This window comes from Rhinatrema bivittatum, chromosome 3 (assembly GCF_901001135.1).
Source record: "Rhinatrema bivittatum chromosome 3, aRhiBiv1.1, whole genome shotgun sequence".
In the NCBI taxonomy this organism is placed as follows: Eukaryota; Metazoa; Chordata; class Amphibia; order Gymnophiona; family Rhinatrematidae; genus Rhinatrema; species Rhinatrema bivittatum.
This window is the reverse complement of record NC_042617.1, coordinates 431,960,813-431,978,840: the sequence shown is the minus strand read 5'-3', so window position 1 is coordinate 431,978,840 and position 18,028 is coordinate 431,960,813. Positions and strand designations below refer to the sequence as shown.

Here is an 18,028-nt window from a genome sequence, read left to right as displayed (position 1 = left end):
TCAGTCAATGCACTATTAAGCTCTGGAATTCAATGCTAGAGGATGTGGGTAAAGGCATCAGCATAGATGGATTTAAAAAAGATTGGACAAGTTCCTGGAGAAGTACATAAAATGTTATTAGACTTAGAGAAAACCATTACTTATCCCTGGATATTAGCAACATGGGATCTATCTACTGTTTGGGATCTTGCCAGGTATTTGTGACCTGGATTAGCCACTATTAGAAATAAGTTATAGGGTTTGATGGATGCTCAGTCTGACCTAGTATGGCAATTCCTATATTCGTATGTTCCTCTTCCTACCTCAGCCCTCAAGTTACACTTTGAAATTTTTTTGCTATGCTTCTAGCTGTGCTGCTCTGCTCCTATGGTTTTTGTTTCTAAACACCAGCATCACTGTTGCCACTGCCACTGCAAGCCAGTCTTGTTACCTTAGGATGCTTCCTCTGCTGCTCTAGCTGTCTTCTTGATGCTTTCCAAATCTTTTTCCCCTGTGGTGCATGCTAATTCTTGGTCTTGCCCTGGTCATCCAAAGCTTTGCACGTGTCTTAACTACCTAGTTATCTTTAATGGTCTCTCGCCCTCTTGGACATTTTCTTCAAACTCCATTCCTTTACATTTCTTCTGATTATTGATCCAGCATCCAGAGCTAGGACTGTGTTCCTCTATGATTACTATTTCTGAGCTAATTGAGGCAGTATTTGCAAAAACTGATTCAGAAGAAGAATTGTGTCTTGGATTCCATGAATCATAGGATATTAAACAGCTAGTAGCTAAAGAGCATTTGATACCTCTATTCAGTAGCATCTTAACCTCCAGTGAAAACTATGCCTGAATAGCCAGCTCTTTCACCTAATGGACCATATGGAAATGACATAAGATCTATTCTATGTATTTCCTCTGGCTTCTTCCTGCCTAGATCTTTCTACCAATTTTGTTGGTGTCTTTTGTCCCTCATTTGGAACCTTTGGGTATTCTTGCTACTCTGGGTGACTACTTTGTGCCTCTCATGATGATTTGGGATCTTTATGCCATTCTCACTTGCTTTGTTCCTCTGTCATTGCTTTTTGGGTTTTCTGCCTCTTTTGGTGCTTTGTTCTCCCTTTATTCTGCCTTGAGCTTTTCATGCCACACTTGGTGCCATTTTGTCCCTCTTATATAACTTTAGGGGGTTCATACCACTATTGTTGTTGCTATTTGTCCCTGTTTTAGAGCCTTGCGGTGATCTGTCCATTCTTGCTGCTGTTTTGCTTCTCTGACAATGCCTTGGAGAATTCCTGCCACTTCTAGAACCATTTTTCCCTATTGCAGGTACTTTGGGTTCTTAATGCCATTTATGGTGCCACATTGACATAGTAATGATGATACACTGGTCTGCCTTTACCTGTTTGATGATATCCACACACCTTTTCATTAGAAATGTTTAGAAAATTCCAATTTGGAAGCCTAAAATAGCTTGCATTGCTTCCCCCATTGAATAAAATGGTAAACAAATGTGACCAACCCTTCGGTTTATCATTGGATGGCCTAGGTCCCTGACCATCTGGACTAGTAAAAACATGGGATTTCCTTTCTTTTTCAGTTTCTCCATGAGTTGACTGTGAATGGACATCCCAGGGGAATAAGACAGAGTTAGAGGTAGAGTGGGGTTTCAATTTTGAGTTAGGTTTTGAGATGTCAGGAGCTGTTTTTCTTTTTTCCCTGCTGAGTTGGACCTACTAACCCAGCTTGGTTTTTTTGTTTTTGTTTTTGCATTCAGAGGAAGATTACTTCTCAGTACACTCCCTGTCTGAGAGGATCTGCCTCCCTTTTGTAGAGAGAAGGTTTTTTTTAAAGATTTTGTTCAGGTTTTTGATGTTTTCTTATTCTGGGGAACAGTGTTTTGGAAAGGAGCAGCCTCTAATACTGAACGCAGGGGCTAGGAATCTGTGAGAATCCCCTCTACTCCCTAGAGGAAGCAAGAACAGTGACAGCACTACCTAGTGTGAGATATTTTGGATAGAGAATTTGTTGTGAATGTGGACCCTTGAGCTGAGCGAGGTTGGTGCTAGCACCAGGAGAAGGCCCTCTGGAATTGGCACTTATCTTCACCATCTACATCTTTCACCTACATGGATACTGAAGCACATACTATCGGATAGAAGAGTTCAGTTCACTGCACGGTACTGTTGCTCTCTCTGCAAAACGTTTGATATCACGCTCAACTATAAAACAGCCTATCACCCGCAAGGCAACAGGAAAACTGATCATCCCAATGGCACCCCTAAAACCTTCCTCCACTCTTATGTCAATGAGCACCAGGACAACTGGGCCACCCTCATAACTTGATCTGAATTTTCCTATAATAATAACATCAATGCACTACCAGCTTTTCCCTCTTCCAGCCTCTGCCTCCTCTGCGCCTGCCCGTGATAATTCCTTCACCGGTGGCTCAGCTCTCAGCCCAGGAATTGCATGATTTATTGGCACAGACCAACCAGTTTACTGAGAAAGCTGCCGCCCAAGTCAAGAAAACTGCAGATAACAATAGAAGTGAAAACAACAATGAGAGAAACATATAAAGAATTAATAATTCTGAAAATAATTAACAACAATTTACAATCACTTGATTATCAAAACTTACATAAATATACATATGATATAATGTAATAATATTAAATAATTACATCGCTGGACATATAACCCAATGGATCTAATCTAAAATAAGCTATACCCCCACACATCCATCATCATACATACCACACTAAACCTCCATATAAAAACAACAAATTACTAAAAACACAGGAATACTAGTGAATGTCAGAAAATTGAAACATGAAGTCATGTTCAATAAATTGAAATCTTCCCAATCTAATAAACTGCTTTTAGTGTTGTTCACCACAATCCTGTAGAACATGAAATTTTCTCAGTTTTTCCACTTTCTTCTGTCAAAATTCATAACATATTTACAAAATGGACAGGAGAGTGACAAGCCTCATGATATATGATGTTCCTGTTCCTGTGAGGGTCCTGAATCTGTTCCCAACTAAGCTTTGTTTCACCCTCACATATAGGGCTTCTTCAGGGGACATACCAAGCTCATCTCAATCTCTACAACAGTAAAAACTAGTATTTTAATAACAGTAATACTACCATCTAAATTCAAAAAAATCAAAAAGATATTCATACTTATCCAATATAAGCCATCTTCAATTATACTTCTTCAAATATCTGATACTAGGAAATGACCACATAGTACTAAGACCAGGCCATCCAGCGGTATTACTGATTAAAATGTAGAACAAACAAGCAAAATCTAGACCTTAAATTTAAACTTAATGTTAGATAAGTCTAAATACCCATCATGGAATTTCACCCCAAATGAAATAAAGAAAGATTTACCTTATTTTACTCAAGATATGCAAATCATGGCAAAACCATATCTATGATCTCACGTACCCATGGCATCAACGGCCCTCCTACGTCCTTTAAATAGCAAATACTGCATAGATTAATTAACCTTCAATCAATTAAATGATTTTCATCAAACTTAATAGCTAAATTATATAAATGCAGACCATTCAATTTGGTTGTTCAATCCCTCCAGACTAACCGTGCCGTCACTATAAAAAAACAAAACACTGTTCCTTCTTATAATCTCAGTGGTACATTAATCCTCTCATCCAATCAAATCTGATGAATTACAACAAAATTTTAAATCATCAATAGAATGATTCTTAGAGTACCAATGATCAACTAGTGGCACATTAGATTTTTTAAAATTAATACAGCTTTTATGTTAAATAATTCGCAATCAGGTCTGTCTCTTAAATGCCCAATGTAAATCATATTACATGGGCATACAATAACGTACACTACCCATTCAGATAGACATGTAAAATTCCCCCAAACAGGGATAGATTTTATGGACATGCCAATTTTATAAAAAGCACACACTGGCAAGTGCATGTTATAAAATTGTTTGGGCCCACGCGCAACATGCCACGCCGGATTTTGTAATCCACACACGTGTGGGTAAAGTTTTGTAAATTCGCACAGCGATGCATCTTGGCCTTCCCCAGTTCCCTCCCAGTCCGCTCCAATTAAGGAGCAGACTGGGAGGAAACTTCCCTATGCCCTACTCTAACCTCCCTTCCCCTTCCCCTCTCCTCTCCACCCCCTAAACCCTTTCTCCTCCCTTAATATTTTTTTGTTTTGTTGCTTACTACTCCAACAGAGCAGTAGCAATTTGTGCGTGCTAGGATTCCCTTCCCCAGTACAGCCATGCCCCTCCCGGCTTACTGGACCACCCCTCCCCATCCCCCTCCCTGCCCCTTTATCTGGGCCCAGCACTTTGGCACGTAACAAGGGTTATGTGTGTGGTTGGGTCCCTTTGAAGATGCACGCACTTGGCACAAGGCCCGGCCACACGCGTAACCCCCATTTTTAACATGCACAATTTTCTTAAAATCTACCCATAAATGTTAATAAAGATAAAACTTTAGCAATTATGGAACAAGATCCACAACTTAATTGCCCCTTCAGTTCACCATCTAAAGAAACATCCTTACTCCGATGCTTCACACAAAATTCAGATTCTTCCATTTCGTAATGGAAAAAATAGGATCTTCATTATACTTGAATAAAGATGACACAACAAGCCAATGTTGACAATATTTTTAATAGCAAATGTTTTTGTAGAATAAAGGAAACTATGCAGACTGCACTGGTCAATTGTTCATTCCTAATTAACTAGATCAGAAGATTATCTCGGTTAGCGTACAAAGCCCTTTTGTACGCCTTTCCGATGAAACTGCTTGAGAATATCCCCGTGCTAAAAATCGATGGCCTTCAGTACTGGTGCCTGCATTTTATATTCCATTGTAGTCGAACATAACCACCAGAATTGTCAAAATTGCCCGAAAGGGATATCTCCCTGAAGCCCCCACGGATGAAAACTAGAATAATGTAATAAAGTATTCTTGTCAGTGGGCTTCCAAATACGGAGTACATATTGTCCATCATACTTATATATATGTATGTCCAAAATGAAATAGCCTGAAGACTAATAATGGGTGAATGCCAAATTAGAGTCGACTTGATTAAGCCATACACAAACTCAAGAAAAGTGTCATCTTCCCCAGGTCCAAAAATCCAAACAGGTCATCAATGTACCTTTTCCAAAAAAATTACATGGTTGAAATACATTGAAAAGTATATAAAACCGTCCCTCAAATTTAGCGATATACAAGCATGCCACCATGGGAGCCACAGGAGAACCCATTCGGATCCCTTTAATCTGTAGAAAATACAATGATTTATAGACAAAATAATTACATTTTAATTACAATAATTACATTTTAGTGTAAACTCAGAAGTCATGTCATTTGGGTGACATATCCATACCCTCAATAGCCTCTTGATAATATCTAACACCGCTGTTTGGGATATATTGGTATATAACGTTGAAATATTAGCAGTGACCATAAGATATGATGAGACATACTCCCCGACATCCATTAATGCATTAATAAAATCAGTATTATCATGCACATATGATCAAATCTGTTTTACTAAAGGATATAAAATGTGATCTATGAATTTGGCAAGAGGTTCCAAAATTGAGCCAATGCCTGAAATGGTGGCTTCTCTGGCAGATTGTTCAAAAATGTATGTATCTTGGGGACTATCTAAAAATATGGTACAGAAGGGTGAGAGACAGTCAAAAAGAAAATCTTAGAAGTAATACATTTTATCCTGAAGAGCCTGTTTCAATAAAATGTTTACTTCCTTATGTAATTCAATAGTCGTATCATCAATAATCTAGTGTAGTATGTCATACGTTCAATTGGGAAAATACTTTCCCTATCATAACTGTCCATATCTAATACCACCACCCCCTCTCCCCTTATCTGCAGGGAAAATAACTAACGAATGTCTTATGCCTGTCGGTCACAGACGGCTGCAACCACAAGTACTCACAGCTTGTTCTGCTTTCCTACCCTCCCTGGGTCTCCTCACTGCAAGGGTCTCTCTGCATCGCTGCATTTCACGGGACTCCTCACGGAGGCATGGATGCCATTACTTTTGGCTCTGATGTTGGGTGCTCCTAGGCGCCTGCACACATCACAAATACCTGCCTTTGAAGCCACTTCAGCGGGAACCTTGGGGGCGTCCCCTGTTGATGATGTCATCAGACTCGGTATTTAAACTCCTGCTTCACCCCCAGCAAGCCGACTTGGCAACAAGTTCCATATGAGTCCTACGCCTACTTTGTTCCTGAGATATCGCTCCTGCTCGTATCGTGGACCCAGTCTGGCAACTGCCCCTCGGGGGTCAGTGTGCGCTCTATGGGGTCCTATTCTCTGGCCTACCCCACTCCTTGGGCTGGCCCAGCACCTCTTGGGTTCCATCTGGCTTCCTGCTCTACCTCTTCTCTTCTTGGGAACTACTGCAGCGACTTGTGAATTCTCAGCTGGCCTCCCCTGTTCCTCGGGGTTGCGCCATATTCTTCAAAGACTGTTCGTGCCTTAAGAACATAAGACCATGTCATACTGGGTCAGACCAAGGGTCCATCAAGCCCAGCATCCTGTTTCCAACAGTGGCCAATCCAGGCCATAAGAACCTGGCAAGTACCCCAAAAACTAAGTCTATTCCATGTTACTGTTGCTAGTAATAGCAGTGGCTATTTTCTAAGTCAACTTAATTAATAGCAGGTAATGGACTTCTCCTCTAAGAACTTAACCAATCCTTTTTTAAACACAGCTATACTAACTGCACTAACCACATCATCTGGCAAAAAATTCCAGAGCTTTATTGTGTGTTGGGTGAAAACGAACTTTCTCAAATAGTTTTAAATGTGCCACATGCTAATTTCATGGAGTGCCCCCTAGTCTTTCTATTATCTGAAAGAGTAAATAACTGATTTACATCTACCCATTCTAGACCTCTCATGATTTAAAACAACTCTATCATATCCCACCCTCAACCGTCTCTTCTCCAAGCTGAAAAGTCCTAACCTCTTTAATCTTTCCTCATAGGGGAACTGTTCCATTCCCCTTATCATTTTGGTCGCCCTTCTCTGTACCTTCTCCATCGTAATTATATAAGAGCATAAGAACATAAGAAATTGCCATACTGGGTCAGACTAAGGGTCCATCAAGCCCAGCATCCTATTTCCAACAGAGGCCAAACAAGGTCACAAGAACCTGGCAATTACCCAAACACTAAGAAGATCCCATGCTACAGATGCAATTAATAGCAGTGGCTATTCCCTAAGTAAACTTGATTAATAGCTGTTAATGGACTTCTCCTCCAAGAACTTATCCAACCTTTTTTGAACCCAGCTACACTAACTGCACTAACCACATCCTCTGGCAACAAATTCCAGAGCTTTATTGTGTGTTGGGTGAAAACACACAATAGTTTGTGTGTTTTCACATGCTAACTTAATGGAGTGCCCCCTAGTCTTTCTATTATCTGAAAGAGTAAATAACCGATTCACATCTACCCGTTCTAGACCTCTCATGATTTAAAACACCTCTATCATATCCCCCCTCAGCCGCCTCTTCTCCAAGCTGAACAGCCCTAACCTCTTCAGCCTTTCCTCATAGGGGAGCTGTTCCATCCCCTTTATAATTTTGGTTGCCCTTCTCTGTAACTTCTCCATTGCAACCATATTTTTTTGAGATGCGGTGACCAGAATTGTACACAGTATTCAAAGTGCGGTCTCACCATGGAGCGATACAGAGGCATTATGACATTTTCCGTTTTATTCACCATTCCCTTTCTAATAATTCCCAACATTCTGTTTGCTTTTTTGACTGCTGCAGCACACTGAACCGACGATTTCAATGTGTTATCCACTATGACGCCTAGATCTTTCTTGGGTGATAGCACCTAATATGGAACCTAACATTGGTGTAACTATAGCTGGGTATTTTCCCTATATGCATCACCTTGCACTTTTCCACATTAAATTTCATCTGCCATTTCGATGCCCAATTTTCCAGCCTTACAAGGTCTTCCTGCAATTATCACAATCTGCTTGTGATTTAACTACTCTGAACAATTTTGTATCATCTGCAAATTTGATTACCTCACGCGTCGTATTTATTTCCATATCATTTATAAATATATTGAAAAGCATTTGTCCCAAAACAGATCCCTGAGGCACTCCACTGCCCACTCCCTTCCACTGAGAAAATTGTCCATTTAATCCTACATTCTGTTTCCTGTCTTTTAGCCAATTTGTAATCCACGAAAGGACATCGCCACCTATCCCCATGACTTTTTACTTTCCTAGAAGCCTCTCATGAGGAACTTTGTCAAAAGCCTTCTGAAATCCAAGTACACTACATCTGTTGTGATCCCGGTCATTGGGGCAGTGACCGGGCCCTTACCTCCCTCTGAAGCGCCGCGTTTCCGCGGTCCCGGTCCTCCCGAGCCGCGTGGCAGCGGCTGAAGGACCGCCGGGTTTTGGGCCTCTCAAGCCGCGTGGCAGCAGCGTCACAACGAGGGAGACGCCGCCGAAGACTCCGCCCCCTGGACTGGTACGTGGCGCGCGCGAGGACCGGGGTTTTTCTACTCTGAGCCCCGGATGTCAGGATCCACTCCCTGATGACGTCAGACGCCGGTAAGGGGATTTAAACAGGGACCCGGGACTCAGACTTTGCCTTGCAACGAGGTTTACTTCATTGAGGTGCTAGTTGCCGTCCTGATCTTTCGGTTCCCGGTTCCAGCCTGCCTGCTTTGAATCCTGCTTGCCTGACCGTGTTTCCTGCTTTCCAGCCTGCCTGCCTTGAATCCTGCTTGCCTGACCGTGTTTCCTGCTTGCCAGCCGCCTGCCTTGATTCCTGCTTGTGACTCGACTTTGCTTGCCTGCCGCCTGCCTTGATCCCGGTCCGTGCCTCCATCTCCGCTTGCCTGCCGCCTGCCTCGACCTCAGCCTGTGACTCCGACTCCGCCTGCCTGCCACCAGTCTTGACTCCGGTCCGTGATTCCGACTCCGGCTGTTTGCTGCCAGTCTTGATTCCGGTTCGTACACCTTTTGGGTTGCATCTCTACTCCGCCTAAGTCCCAGCGGTCCGGGGTCCCTACGGGCTCCTCCTGGGGGGACCGCGGACTTCCAGGGTGAAGACTCCTAAGCCCTAGCGACCCGGGTCCTTACACCTCCTCTGGAGGAGTCACGGGTTTCCAGGTGAAGTCTTGTCAGCCCAGTGTGTGTTCTGCCTCCCGGCCGCCATTCCTGGCCGGTCGGCCTAAGGATCCACTTCCGGAATTGGATAGTCTCAACAGTTTGCAAGGCCATGGATCCGGCAGACCTCGCTGGTCTCCAGGCCATTCTGGGGCTCGCCCAACGGCTGGTGCAACAGCAGCAAGTACTGGACTCCTTGGTAGCCATTGTGGAACACATGGCTACCCGCATGGATGTGGAACCGCAAGCTCCAGCGCCAGTACCGGTGGCCGCTCCGGTCGTCACGCTTCAGAAGCCTACACAGCTTCCCGCTCCCTCCCGATATGCGGGAGATTCTAAGGTGTGTCGTGGGTTTTTAAACCAGTGTTTTGTGCGGTTTGCCCTTACTTCCGAATCAGTTCCCTACTGACTCCATCAAGGTGGCATACATTTTCTCCTTACTAGATGGTAAGGCCCTGAACTGGGCATCTCCGATGTGGGAGAAGAACGATGTTACTCTCTCCAATTTGGATCATTTCGTGGCTAACTTCAAGGCAGCCTTTGATGAGCCTGCTCGTCAGACTTCGGCAACTTCGGAGTTACTACAGCTCCGGCAAGGAGCCCGTACCTTGGCTGAATATGCGTTGGAGTTTCGCACGGCTGGCACTGGAAGTGGGGCTTGGTGTGATGACGCCCTCCGCGGGATCTTCCTTGAGGGCCTGGCGGGTCGAATCAAGGATGTTCTGGCAGCCAGAGACATTCCTTGAAGATCTTAACGCCCCTTATTGAACTTACCGGGCGTATAGACCACGTCTGCAGCAGAGGGCCAAAGAGGTACGGCCTCCACGACGTATGGCGTCTCTGGCTCCCGCTTTCTCGAGGCCGCTCGTGTCCACTCCTCGACCCACGGGAGCGTCCGCCGAACCCTCCTCCGAGGAACCCATACAGATTGGCAGGACTTCTTTGACGGAAGAAGAGAAACGCCGTCGCCGGTCTCTGGGCCTTGTTTGTATTGTGGTGGAAAGGGACACTTCCTGTCGCAATGTAAAGAACGGGCGGGAAGGAGAAAGAAACGCTCTGAGCTTAGGAGAATTGGAGGAGTGTCTTTCTGGGCTGTCTTACACGCTGCTCCTCAATGTACAGTCCCTGTAACCCTAAAGTTTCACGGTGGATCCTTCCAGACACAGGCACTTATTGACTCCGGAGCCGGAGGGAACTTTATCACCGGACTTTAGTCCAGCAACTTCAGTTACCCATGGCGACCTCGTGACCCACCACTCGGGTTACTTCTATTCAAGGAACCCCATTGCCGGGAGTATCTCTGTACCACGATGCCGGCTGATAACTTCAAACTGGATATTACATGAAGAAACAATCTCTTCTTGGTCTTGGATCGCTCAGTACTCCGGTAGTCCTCGGGCTACCCTGGTGCAATTGCATTCGACCGATGTATTCTCGCTGGGACGATTGTCAAATTACTCGGTGGAGCCCACATTGTTTCCAGTCCTGCATCAGGTCCATGCCGGTTCCACCCATTCCGTTGGCCCATGTTGGGGTCTCTCTCCCAGCACCCTACGCAGACTTCGCTGACGTCTTTTCGAAGGAAAGAGCTGAGATTCTAACCCGAACACCGCTCCTTTGATTGTGCTATAGACTTGCTTCCTGGAACCACTCCGCCACGGGGTAGGGTTTACCCTCTCTCTCAACCTGAGACGAAAGCTATGTCTGACTATATCCGAGAGAACCTCGCTAAAGGGTTCATTCAACCATCTAAATCGTCTGCAGGGGCGGGATTTTTTTTGTGGCTAAAAAAGATGGATCCCTCAGACCCTGCATTGATTACAGGTGTTGAATACCATTACAAAGAAGAACCGCTACCCACTACCTTTAATCCCTGAGCTGCTGGACAAACTCCAGGGGGCTCGAGTGTTTACTAAACTGGACTTAAGGGGGGCTTACAATCTGGTCCGGATTCGTCCCGGGGATGAATGGAAGACTGCATTCAATACCCGGGACGGGCATTATGAGTATCTGGTCATGCCATTCGGTTTATGCAATGCCCCAGCGGTATTCCAGCATCTCATGAATGAGATTCTTCGTGAACTATTGTACTGATGTGTCATTGTGTATCTGGACGATGTCCTTATTTTCTCGCAGGACTTGAAGTCTCATCGACGCCAGGTACGACAAGTACTCCAGATCCTTCGAGAGCAACATCTATATGCAAAATTAGAGAAATGTTTATTTGAACAGGACTCTGTACCCTTCTTGGGATATGTTATTTCCGCTACGGGTTTCAACATGGATCCCGAAAAAGTGTCTGCAATCCAGAAGTGGCCGCAACCTATTGGATTAAAGGCGTTGCAACGCTTTTTAGGTTTCGCGAACTTTTATAGACACTTCATCCCTGGATATTCACGTTTGGTAGCACCATTGACCGCTCTAACTAGAAAAGGGGCGGATACTCGACATTGGTCTTCCAAGGCATGTCAAGCGTTCCAGAACTTGAAAGAGGCATTCCTGTTGGAGACATGCTTACGCCACCCTGATCCATTGCGTCCGTTCATAGTGGAGGTGGACGCTTCTAGTGTGGCTGTAGGGGCAGTACTTTCTCAGTATTCCAGCACCGGGAATTTGCTACCGTGCTCATACTTCTCCAAAAAGTTCACTCCTGCCAAAAGCAACTACGGAATTGGTGATAAGGAACTATTGGCCATTAAGTTAGCGTTCGAGGAGTGGAGACAATGGCTGGAGGGAGCCCAGCATCAAGTCACTGTCTACACTGACCATAAAAATCTCGAATTCCTTTCACAAGCTCAACGCCTTAACCCCAGGCAAGCTAGATGGTCGCTTTTCTTCAGTCGGTTTGATTTTATTCTTAAATACTGGCCCGCCTCTAAGAATGTCCGGGCCGATGCTTTATCTCGAAACACCATCTTCGAAGAAAAGGACGATCCTCCTCAGTACATTATCGATCCGGCCCGGGTTCTTCTTGCCAGCACCAGTGTATCCACGCAAGGAAGGGTGGTCGTTCCTCGACGGGATCGTAGGAGGGTGCTAGAATGGGCCCATGACTCCCTCACGGGAGGTCACGCCGGTCAGGAAAGGACATTAACCCTTTTGAACCGGTACTACTGGTGGCCGCAAGTTCGGCGGGATGTGCAAGAGTACGTTGCAGCATGTCCAACTTGTGCAAGACAGAAACCACTCACTGGACGACCTTGGGGTCTTCTACATTCTCTGCCAATACCCACTGAGCCTTGGACCCACATTGCCACGGATTTTGTGGTGGATCTACCCCCATCTGATGGTAACACGGTAATCTGGGTCACCGTGGATGGCTTTTCTAAGATGGTTCATTTGGTTCCGCTACCTAAACTTCCATCAGCACCAGAACTAGCAGCATTATTCATCCAGCACATCTTCCGGGCTCATGGCCTGCTGCAGAGCATAGTCTCCGATCACGGTCCACAGTTTATGGCCCGCTACTGGCGCGCTCTTTGCAAGAAATTCGAAGTACAATTGAATTTCTCCACTGCGTTTCACCCACAGAGCAATGGACAGACTGAGCGGATGAACCGCTCTCTGAAGACTTTCCTTCGAAGTTTCATTTCGGAGCGTAAAGATAACTGGGTTTCCCTGTTGCCGTGGGCCGAGTTCGCCTACAATAATCACACCCATTCTGTTACAGGTCAGTCCCCGTTCCAAACTGTCTTTGGACGCCATCTCAGGTCTCCTGTCCCAGTTCCGGTAGAAGTTCCCTCGCCAGCGGCTCAAACGGTAGCCACACAACTTTATTGACTCTGGAGACGCCTACAACAACGACTCGTTTCGGCCGCTCGGAGAGCGCAGGAAAGTACAAATCGTCATCGACATCCAGCCCCCGAGCTGTTGCCGGGGTCCAAGGTTTGGTTAAGCACCCAAGAACCTTCACTTTCCAGGTCGTTCTCGCAAGTTGGCTCCCAAGTTTTGTGGGCCGTTTCCCGTGGCCGAACGTATAGGAATGGTTTCCTATCGGCTTCGTCTGCCTTCAACCTTACGCATCCACAATGTGTTTCATGTATCTTCTTCTTGAAACCTGTAGTGTACTCCCGTTCATTCATCGAATTACTCAAGATGAGGTGTCAGCATCTACACCTGAAGATCCGGTTTATCAGGCTACATGAGGTGAAGGATGGTGCGCTTCCAAAATCGACGCTGGGAGTACTTACTGGCCTGGGAGGGTTGTGGTCCGGAGGAGGACTCCTGGGAACCGGCACGGAATATTCTTGACAAGTCTCTGCTGACCCCAATATCACCTGGACATCCGGAAAACCTGGTCCTCTTAGGAGGGGGCGTAAAAGGGGGGGTACTGTTGCGATCCCGGTCACTGGGGCAGTGACCGGGCCTTACCTCCCTCTGAAGCGCCGCGTTTCACCGGGTCCCGGTCCTCCCGAGCCCGCGTGGCAGCGGCTGAAGACCGCCGGGTTTTGGGCCTCTCAAGCCGCGTGGCAGCGGCGTCTCCACGAGGGAGACGCCGCCGAAGACTCCGCCCCTGGACTGGTACGCGCGCGAGGACCGGGGTTTTCTACCTCAGCCGCCCCGGATGTCAGGATCCGCCCCCTGATGACGTCAGACGCCGGTAAGGGGATTTAAACAGGGACCCGGAACTCAGACTTTGCCTTGCAACGAGGTTACTTCATTGAAGTGCTAGTTGCCGTCCTGATCTTTCGGTTCCCGGTTCCAGCCTGCCTGCTTTGAATCCTGCTTGCCTGACCGTGTTTCCTGCTTTCTAGCCTGCCTGCCTTGAATCCTGCTTGCCTGACCGTGTTTCCTGCTTGCCAGCCGCCTGCCTTGATTCCTGCTTGTGACTCGACTTTGCTTGCCTGCCGCCTGCCTTGAACCCGGACCGTGCCTCCGTCTCCGCTTGCCTGCCGCCTGCCTCGACCTCAGCCTGTGACTCCGACTCCGCCTGCCTGCCACCAGTCTTGACTCCGGTCCGTGATTCCGACTCCGCCTGTTTGCTGCCTGTCTTGATTCCGGTTCGTACACCTTCTGGGTTGCATCTCTACTCTGCCTAAGTCCCAGCGGTCCGGGTCCCTATGGGCTCCTCCTGGGGGGACTGCGGACTTCCAGGGTGAAGACTCCTAAGCCCTGGTGACCCGGGTCCTTACAGCTCCTCTGGAGGGGTCACGGGTTTCCAGGTGAAGTCTTGTCAGGCCAGTGTGTGTTCTGCCTCCCGGCCGCCATTCCTGGCCGGTCGGCCTAAGGATCCACTTCCGGAATTGGATAGTCTCAACAACATCTATTGGTTCACCTTTATCCACATGTTTATTAACTCCTTCAAAAAAGTGAAGCAGATTTGTGTGGCAAGACTTGACTTGGGTAAAGAGTTGCTGACTGTGTTCCATTAAACCATGTCTTTCTATATGTTCTGAGATTTTGATGTTTAGAACACTTTCCACTATTTTTCCTGGCACTGAAGTCAGGCTAATGGTCTGTAGTTTCCCAGATCTCCCCTGGAGCCCTTTTTAAATATAGGGGTTGCATTAGCTGTCCTCCACTCTTCAGGTACAATGGATGATTTTAATGATAGGTTACACATTTTTACTAATAGGTCTGAAATGTCATTTTTTAGTTCCTTTAGAACTCTGGGGTGTATACCATCCGGTCCAGGTGATTTACTACTCTTTAATCAGGCCTACCACATCTTTTGAATGAAGATCTTTTGGCTAAAATAGCTTCTTTCACCTCCATTTTTAACCATGCCGGTAATCATTTTGCCTTCTTTCCTCCTTTTTAAATGTGTGGCATACATCTAGACTGAGCTTCTAAGATGGTAATTTTTAACAATGTAAACACAAAAGGTATCGCCAAATAACCATATATAATTGAAACCGTTTGCCACATCAGCTGTGTTTCGCAACTAATATCTCAACAAAGTCCAACAAACGGAAAAGATTTTTGGAGAAAATTTTTTGAGAGAAAACAGGACTGCATCAGCAAGCCAATGTTGACGTGCTCAGGAAAACCTCACTGAGCCGTCCGGTCTTTTCAATCATTTGCAGCCTGTGTATTGAAAACACACCCTCCGGTGTTGCTTGAATTTGTGTGTAAATATATGCAACTTGTAATATTCATATCATACTTTCAAGTTGATTAGTCCAGCAAGGTAATAACCTCAATCACTGTTCTCTAGCAGAATAGAACATTACTGTCCTTACAATATCACAAGGTATTCTGTTTGATGGTGTAAGTACAAATGAACTTCTTTTCAAGATGTATAAATTATTGACTCAGAAACTGTTGCTGTTCTTGTACCTTTGAAGCCAGGCCAGGAATTGCCTGGAGGGCATGGCCTTTGCAACCTGTTGTGCAAGAGGTGGACACTTGGGCCGAGGTGGGGTTGACGCTACCCGTAGGAAGGATCCTACGGGTCCCCACCATCGGCAGGTGGAGTGGGCTGAAGGACGGAGGCCGGCTGGTGCTTCACCAACACCAGGCCTTGTTCCCCACGGGTTGAGCCTTTGTGTACTGGGGCCGGCTGGACATAGGTGGGCCTCCATATGTCATCATCGGTGGAAAGGCAGAGAGGTCAGCCCAGAGGCAGCAACAGTGGGATGAAGGAGCCTGTACTGGACGAGGGGGAGTCCTGGAGACCTGGGCACCAATAGAACCAAAGTCAGGGGGCACCCGAGCAAGAACAGGCCAAAGCCTGAATATGCTAAGTGTTATGGTTATTGGTGTTTGGGTGGATCCTTGAACATTGTGGCAGCTGACCATGCCCATGGGGAGCAGTCCCGCGAGGGTCCACGGTGTCAGTCTACTCTGGATAGACAAACACAGATTTGAATCTTTTATTAGACAGTTTAAGTGACCACCAGAGATGGCAGTATTGAGTAGTGGTTGTAGAGCCCGGCTGGGCATGTCTCACACAGAACGCTGGAACAGCGGATCCTCTGCAAGGCAGTTCTGTAGTGGAAAGAGCCTGAGAGTTATGAGCACACAGCAAGATTAACATTCAGAGTCTCAATGTAGAAATAGGAGAAGCACAGAGACAGGGAAAGTAGGCCCTCAAGGAGCGAGTACCTGATCCCTTAGAGTAGAGAGACTCGAATGTGTTGTACTCACTTAGCAGTAACAGAGATTCCACTAGACGAGAGGTCTGGCACCGGAGCAGAGATCAGGCCCTCGATGAGCGAGTACCTGATTCCAGTGAAGCAGTACTGTGGAGAGAGATGGTATCTGTACTCACTGATGATAACTGTAAGTTAATTCTTCCAAGTAGAAGGGTAGATGTTGCAGGCAGCGACACAGGGAACATGGGCCCTCGAGGAGCGAATACCGGTTTCCTGATAGCACCTGAAAGAAGCAGAGAGGCCCCCGAGGAGCGGGTACCCCATTAGAGACCCCGAAGGGTAGTAAGAGTTCCAGATAGCGCTGGAGTGACAGAGTAGCTTAGGAACGGAGAGTGAATCCCATCCGTAAGAATCCTGTTGCTAACTCAATGAGCTAGCAAATACTATAGGCAGATATACCCGGAATACATGATGTCAGAACAGGGGGACGCCCCTGAGGTTCGCGCCAGCGTAGAATTAAAGATGAGGGAAGCATGCTCATGTGTGCCGTAGAGGTACCTTGAAGGACAATGGTGGGAGGCAGCACCAAGCTGGTCCAGGGTCGCTGGAGAGAACAGCAAGCAGATGCCGCAGCGGTCATCAGTCCAAGGTAAGCGGGAGGAGCCGAGAGTAGAGAAAGGTAGATGGGGCGAAGCTGTCGAAGACCGACGGACTCAACACCAAGTCCAGGACGTAGACTGAAGAGACGTCATAGTGCAAGCTGGAGACAGGGTCGGCGGCAATCAGGAAGCAGTGGCAAGACAAGGCTGAGGTCTGGTCGAGGAGAGAATCAGTAGTGTAGTCAGGCAATGAAGAGGTCCGAGCTTGGAGAGAGTCAATAACGTAGTCAGGCAATGCAGAGGTCTGGGCTTGGAGAGAGTCAATGGCATAGTCAGGCAATGCAGAGGTCCGTGCTTGGAGAGAGTCAACAGCATAGTCAGGGAATGCAGGGGTCATGTCCGAGAAGGTAATTTGATGATAGGTTAGGAATCAGGAATGCAGGAATGCAGGAACAAAGAGAAACAGGAACAGGAACCAACAAGGATCAGGAACCAGGAATGAAGGAGAATCACTAGGAGGCAACGAGTACACGACCAGTGTGGAGACCTTTTGCAAAGGCAAACTTTGGGAGCGGAGCCTGGCCTTAAGTACCGGAGCTCCGACGACATCATAATCCGGGTCCATGGCCAGGTTCCCGTCGCGGGTCCTTCATAAGAGTCAGTGATCCACACGCACGCGCCTAGGGAGGGGCAAGGCGCTGGACAGTGGAGTCTTTCTGTGGGCCACGTGGAAAAGCTCGACGTGGAGCACAGGAATCCATAGCTGAAGCTGAGACACCAGAGGCAGCCTGAGGATGGAGCCTGTGGCCTACCGCTGCCAGGAAAGAGGAAACAGGCACTGGATTTGTCTGAGAGAGTTGAGGGGCCCAGGCCGTGGTTCTGCTGCGGCCAGCATGCATAGCAGTGAGCTTGGTATTTGCCCTGAAGAAGCCCTATATATGAGGGTGAAACAGAATTCTTAGTTGGGAATAGATTCAGGACTCACAAAGGAACAGGAATGTCGGATTTCAAAAGGCTTGTCCGTCTTCAGCCTGTTCCAGCCTTCGTCTCTGCCTGCTCCAATCCTTGCTTGCCCGACCTGCCCTTGCCTTGCTTGCTTGCTTCAGTCCTATCCATTCTTCTTCTCCCTTGGTAGGATACCTGGTTTGAACTCTGCCTGAACTCTGGAGATATCAGACTTCTGCGTGCCTTTGAGATCTACCTGGATTCTGGATGTGG

General features: G+C 46.8%; 1 protein-coding gene across 1 annotated transcript in view; it reads right to left on the bottom strand.

Moving 5' to 3' along the window:
- TPO (thyroid peroxidase) overlaps positions 1 to 8,893 on the bottom strand; it is a 139,424-nt gene extending 130,531 nt beyond the window's left edge. Inside the window, exon 1 of the mRNA XM_029596874.1 lies at positions 8,794 to 8,893. Coding sequence (XP_029452734.1) covers positions 8,794 to 8,893 — 100 coding nt within the window. The remainder of the gene's footprint in view (positions 1 to 8,793) is intronic.
- Between the last annotated feature and the right edge of the window lie 9,135 nt (positions 8,894 to 18,028).